Genomic DNA, 6538 nt, shown 5'->3' on the forward strand with positions numbered 1-6538 from the left:
CCCCCCCCATCAGACTGTCCTTCCTGTGCAGCAAGTGTCTGCAGGGTCCGGAGACAGGAAAGGAATTCTGATCTGCTGAAGTTTGTCTCCTCTGTGTGTATCCTGCACTAAATGCCAAAACCCCAACATGGGACATAATGCAGAGTGGGACACAGCCACAGTCTAGGCCTGACAGTCCTGTGTGTGCAAAGTAGAAGTGACCCCGCACCCCCACACCGAGGGATCATATGGAATCACTCACGGTATAAGGTGTAATGTCCAGTTACTCCTTCAGTCCTATGACCTCGCTTTATGATTTGTATGGTGTAGGATCCTGTGTCCTTCTGGGTGACATTCTGGATCAGCAGGGATGCATTGGAATATACTGTTTCTCGTCCACTGTATGCAGGCCCCAATATAATTCTTTCAGTGTCTATCACATATGATGTAATGTAAAGGTGGAGGTCCGTTTTTTGCCCTTTGTACCAGATGTAGCCAGTAAGATTCTGGGGCAAATTGTGGACAAGTAGAAGAACATCCTTCCCCTCGGAAACTTTGGCTGGCTGGGCTTCAATTGTGACTTGAGCAGTGGTGGGTGGGTTCCAGAAGATTAAAAGTGATGCTAGGAGGTGGAGAGAGCATCAGTCAATATTGAGACCTATGTATGGGGGTGAAAGCATTGAGCCCTGGGTCCTGAGAAGATGTCTTCAATCATCAGCCTTGAAGATACACACACACCCCAGTAGGACAGTAGGACACACACACACCCCTTTGTGTCTGTGTGTGTGTTTGTGTGTGTTTGTGTGTATGTGTGTGTTTGTGTGTGTGTGTGTCCTACTATCCTACTGGGTGAAAGTCAGCAACATGACCCCCATTCCTTCAACCCTTCTGACCTTGGCGTTTTTTTGTTTGGAATCCTCTTCCCCAGGGATCTTCACGGCTCCCTCCACAACACCCTCAGGTCCTGCTCACATCAGGGCATCCTTAGACTTCTTTCCTGACACCTCCTTCAGAGACTCTGGGTCTTCCCTTTCTGACCTTTCCCTGCTCTGCTCCCTCCAGAGCACTTGTCAACACCTGACCTCACATTCTGGATCTCTTTGCATGTCTGTCTTCCTTCCCATGACAGTGTGAGCTCCATGAGGACAGGGACTTTTATCATCTTGGTTGCACCCCAGTGCCTGGGACAGGCTGCAGACTTTTGTAGATGTGAGAGTTCCCAGGGCCCTCCATGCCTGGGTTGTTTCTTTTATTCTTTCCCCAATTGTTGAGGTTTTTTTGCTGAGGACAGTGTTTAATGCCCTGCTTATATTTTCATTTGAAGTGTCATCTGATAATAGTTATTATCATTTTACAAAATGTGGTGTCCAGTGCTGATTAACCCGGAAAACAGAACACTTGAGATTTTCCTACCTCTTACCAATTCCGGTTCAATGTGATTTTCCTGTTTTAGCCCCTGTCCCTCTCTGGTGTATTTTCCCCTATCCAGGCTCCAACAGAGCCTTCTTTCTTGTTTTTTGTTTTTTCTTTCTTTCTTTCTTTTTTGAGACGGAATCTCGTACTCTCTCCCAGGGTGACATGCAGTGGCACCATCTCGGCTCACTGCCACCTCTGCCTCCCAGGGTCATGCAAACCTCGTGCCTCAGCCTCCCGAGCAGCTAGGATTACAGGAGCACATCACCACACCTGGTTAACTTTTTTGTATTTTTAGTAGAGATGGGGCTTCACTGTGTTGACCAGACTGGTCTTGAACTACTGAACTCATGATCCGCCCACCTCAGCCTCCCAAAGTGTTGCCTTCTTTTATTTCTTAGAACCCCATCCCCTCCAGGAAACCCCATCCAATCATTCTGCTTCCTCCTCCTGTCCTCTCCCAGGAAGTTCTCTCCTCACCTGTGAGCAGGAGCTCCTTCCAGGTGATGTGCAGTGTGCAGGGAGGGGCTGAGAGGGGCCCCATGGCCTGTGCTGCCTGCGTGTTCTCCTCTCTGGAGATGAGCCTGGGATCCAGAAACTTTCTGAGCACGGCTGTCAGCTGTGCTGTCCTTCCTCCTTCTGTGCTGAACCTCTTCCCGGGGCAGGAGCACTTCTCAGGCTCATGGGCAGGGTCTGTGCCCAGGACACCTCTCTGTTCCCTCCCCTCTCAGTCCTGCCTCCTTGTCCCTCCTTCTCTTTTTCCTTTTGTGTGTGTGTCAGGTCCCTGGGAACTGTGGAGGCCTCTGTCTTTTTCAGCAGTGATTCTGTCACCATACCTGAACACACACTGTGTGCAGAAACATAAACACACACACAAAAGAGACACACGCAGACACACACATACCCTGTATGTTGGAGCACAGTTCTGGGCCTCAGCCTCCTGCTGTCCCCATGGGTCTGGGTCTGGATGCACATTTGCACCCTTTGCCCTCTTGCTGGAGCTGCACCAGGTCCCTGTCACAGGGACACCCCATTGTGCTGTAGGTGAGTTGTGTGTCGCCTGGTGACAGGAACCCTTCCTTTCTTTAATTGTGTCTAGCTTGGCTGCAGCTTCCAAGGATAGACATTCTGGACCTGGGTGTCCCAGAGGAAACTATGCTTCCTGGAGCTGTGCAGGATGAATCTCTCATGTCTCTTGGGAGGAGAGGCCTGTGGTGGTTGCTCAGTGGGGGCTGTGAGTCCCATGGTCAAAGGGACGGTTCTCAGTCACTCTATTGCTCCCTGGGGTCTGGTGGCTGAGCTGGGGCTCAGGGTTTCTCATTTGTTCCTGACCATCCTTGGTGTCCTCTCTTCTCTGTCCAGCTGATTGTCCTGTGATTACCACACCTTCCCCATGGTGGTGCAGGAGGAAGTGGGGAGTTACCCAGGAACCCCGTGGAACATGGCTCGTTGAGATGCAAGAAGGGGAGCCTGGGACAGAGCAGGGCTTCAGAACTGGAGAGATTCATCCCGACTTACTCCGTGGTCGTGATGGGCTCAGCCCTCCATGTGCTGACATACCCAGGGGTCTGTACTGAGGGTTTTGACCTGGCCGAGCTGCTCTCTGTAGAGGAGGAACAGGCAGTCGCCAGAGAGCCTGTCTGGAGGGACGTTGCCCACCCCTGAGAGGGCGGGTGGGGATGAGTTGTGTTCTGGGAACAAATAGCAATAATACCCCCCTTCTCCCGGCAAGGACATAGGAGAGGTCTGTCTTCCCAAGGGATAGCCGGGTGTAGGTGACCACGTCCTGGATGGTGCCTGTGTGTGACCATCCAGGCGCTCTGAGCCCCACAGAGTACAGCGGGCAGACAGGTCACAGGGTTCCTGACTGATTCCCGGGGAGGCTGTAGACCCTCAGGCAGCCGCTGTTCTGTGTCAGCGCTAGGCTTGGCCTGGGATGCCCCAGAAAACAGGACAGATGGAGTAGGGGCGGGCATTTAGTGAGCAGTGACAGAAAGAGTTGATTAGGATGGAGGGAGGTTACGAGGGGAGAGCGCCCAGTATGGCGTCGCGTGCACCATCGCTGCCCTGGGAGATGTCTTTTTAGCTTATCCCAGGGAAGGAGCAGGTGTGTGGGTCAGGAGCTGCCTGCAGAGGGAGTGGTGTCACGTTGGAGGCCTCCAGGTCAGGGAGGAGCTGACAGAGTCCGTGTGGGGAGCATGGAGGGCCCTGAGGACTTGGGCCGAGGTGACCCTGGTAAGGGTGCCTTTGGGTTTTGCTTTGGGTTTTGCTAAGGGAGGTCTGCATCCCCTGGGATCCAGGCTGGGAGGGACTCCGCCGCCCTCTGGTGGACAGCAAGGGAAGTGTGGGTGGCCCTTGTCCCAGGCCAGGCGGCGTGTTTTATTCCTCAAGGATCTGCACATTTCACATGAGGTCACCCATATGTTATGTTGCAGCTCCATCACATTCCAGCCCCGTGAGTGCCGGTCTCTGCGGTTCTACATTCGCTGTTCTCCCTCTTTCACAATCGGATGTCCCAAACGCAGATTTTTGTCAACTTCTGTGAGTTTGTGTTTCTAGGCGGCACTGTGTATACCCTGGGGGCAGTGATATCTGGGGCTGAGCACTGCACATGGGCTTGGGAGCAGAAGAGGGAGCAGCAGGGTGGGAGGATCAATGCCAGAGGAGCAGGGACAAGTCATTTTCATTTTCTCATTCCCAGGGACCAGAAACCAGGATTCTGACTCCAGGGCACAGTACCACACCCTACTGGTGTCCCTGGATGTCATGAGTGTTCATAGTGTCATGTTACCTTGACATTCATTTTTTAAGGTGTAAGTTTTTTTGCCTCACATCAGAGTCAGGTCTTGGTCACCATGGCAGTTTTCAATACTGTATCTGTTTCAAGCGACTCCAGTTTGTGTCCAGAGATAAAATCTTAGAGGCATCTCTCCTGCTTGGTGTGCTGGGCTCCCCTCTCTCCAGCTGCTTTCTTTAAACGGATAATTCTGACATTTGCCCTCACATTTAAAGTGACCACTTGTCAGTCACAGCATGATCTCCTGGTCCCAGTGTTTGACATCTGTGGTCTCAAGGTGTGCCGAGTGCTCCCCAGTGTCTGTAAGTAGTAAAATCACTTACATTTTCACGTTGTGGTTGTATCACTATAGCCTCACATGCCATCCAGGGCCTGACATCGAGGCTGCCCTATGGGACCTGTGCTGGTTGAGCCTCTGCTGGAGCTCTTGTTTTGGTACCTCTGGTTCTGCTGGGGACAGGAGCTTCCAGTTAACTTGATTGAAAATGTGATACGATTCATTGAAAACACTGGGTCAGATGATGTATTCATAGGCTTCAACTGCCATAACAAACACCTTAGCCTGGGTGAATTAAGTGATAGAAATAGATTTTTCACAGTTCTGTGAATAATGTGCAATTTTAATCACTTTAAAATGTGCAGTCAAGTGGAATTAGCCACATACACAGTGTTCAGTTGCCATCACCACTGTTTTTCCTAGAAAAATTTTTATCATTGTAAACTGAAACTTTGTATCTTTTGAACAATAATAACTCCCTGTATTTTCCACCCTAGACCTTGATCACCTCTACTCTGTCTCTATGAATTTGCCTATTCTTGATGTTTCATAGAAATGGAATTATATATATATGTTATTTTGTTTCTGATATGTTTCACTTTGTATAATATTTCCAAAGTCCATGCGTGTTCCAGTGGATGTCAGAGCTTCATTCCTCTTTATGGCAGATTAACATTTGGTTGTATGTGTGACCACATCTGTTTATTCATGTGTTAATGAACACTTGGATTGTTTTCATATTTTATCTTTTGTGAGTATTGTTGCAATCAACATTCCCATGTAAGTACCTGTTTGAGTCCCTGGATTCAATTCTTTGGGTACATATCCAGGAATGGATGCTGTTTCACATGAGAATTCTATGATTAGCTTCTTGAGGAATAGCACAACTGTTTCTCCCGGTGGCTGTAACTTTTTATAATCTCACCAGCAATGTATGAGGATTCCAAATTCTGCATAAGGCTTTCACTTGTTATTTAACATTTTAAAAGAATGGTAGCCATATTTGTAGGTGTAGTGTGGTGTCTCACTGTGGCATTGAATTTGTATTTTCCTAATGAGTAATGATATTGAGTTTCTTTTCATGTCCCTCTTGATGATTTGCATATCTTCTTTGAAGAAATGTCTATTTGAGTCCTTTGCCCATTTATATAAATTGGGTGGTTTGTCTTTGTGTTTTTGAGTTGTAGCCGTTCTTTATATATTCTGGGCATGAAACCATTGTCTGAGTGATTTGCAACTATTATATCTCATTCTGTGTTTGGTCTTTTTATTTTCTTGATAATATCCTTTGATGCACAAAAGGCTTGCGTCTTTAGCTCAATTTATCTATTTTTCCTTTTTGTTTTTCAGGCATTTGGGTCATACCTGAGAATCCATTGCACATTTGAGGTCATTAAGTTTTACCCCTATGTCTTTTTCTAAGATGTTTTTATGGTTATAGATCTTATAATTAACTCACTGATCCATTTTTAGATAATTGCTTGATATGGTTGGAAGTATAGTTCTCTAAGTTTATTGTTTTGCATGTGGTTATCTAGTTCTTTCTGCACCGTTATTGGAGAGGATGATTGTTCCTCTATTAAGTTATCTCGACACCCTTATGCAAGAGCAATGAACTATAAGGGTGAGGGTTTATTTCTGGACTCTCAATTCTATCCCTTTGGTCCCTATTTTTGTTCTTATTCCAGCAGCTTCTGTTTTTAGTAGTTGTAATGTCTTGTGAGAGTTCAAATAAGAAAGTTCAAGTTCTGCAATTTATTTTGGCAAAATTGTTTTGGCTATTTAAAGGGTACTTTTTTGAAAAGCAAGGAGGCCAATGTTTTCCAATTGGAAAGTCTTTTCTGTCTTCTTCAGAGGGAAATTTTGCAGCGTAGGGATGTTTTCAGGAACTTTATCAAAGTAGGTAAATTATCACCACTTCCATTGCTGAGGTACTGTGTTAAAATGTGTGTTGCCTCCCGTTGAGGAATTGAGAGACCCTGGAAGCACTAGCCCATGTGGTGAGGGACAGTGAGCTCCTTAATGAGGGACACAGAAGACATTGCTTTGGGACACAATATTGTCAGGGGAGC

At 47.5% G+C, this 6538-nt stretch overlaps 1 protein-coding gene across 1 annotated transcript in view; it reads right to left on the reverse strand.

Moving 5' to 3' along the window:
• Positions 1–2178, reverse strand: part of LOC105533767 (pregnancy-specific beta-1-glycoprotein 8-like) — a 9693-nt gene extending 7515 nt beyond the window's left edge. The window contains 2 exon segments of the mRNA XM_011972295.1: positions 242–601; positions 1873–2178. Of these exon segments, the coding sequence (XP_011827685.1) occupies positions 242–601; positions 1873–1936 (424 nt within the window). The 5' untranslated portion in view covers positions 1937–2178.
• Positions 2179–6538: the final 4360 nt, after the last annotated feature.

Source organism: Mandrillus leucophaeus, unplaced genomic scaffold (genome assembly GCF_000951045.1).
Source record: "Mandrillus leucophaeus isolate KB7577 unplaced genomic scaffold, Mleu.le_1.0 Scaffold1281, whole genome shotgun sequence".
Taxonomy (NCBI): domain Eukaryota; kingdom Metazoa; phylum Chordata; class Mammalia; order Primates; family Cercopithecidae; genus Mandrillus; species Mandrillus leucophaeus.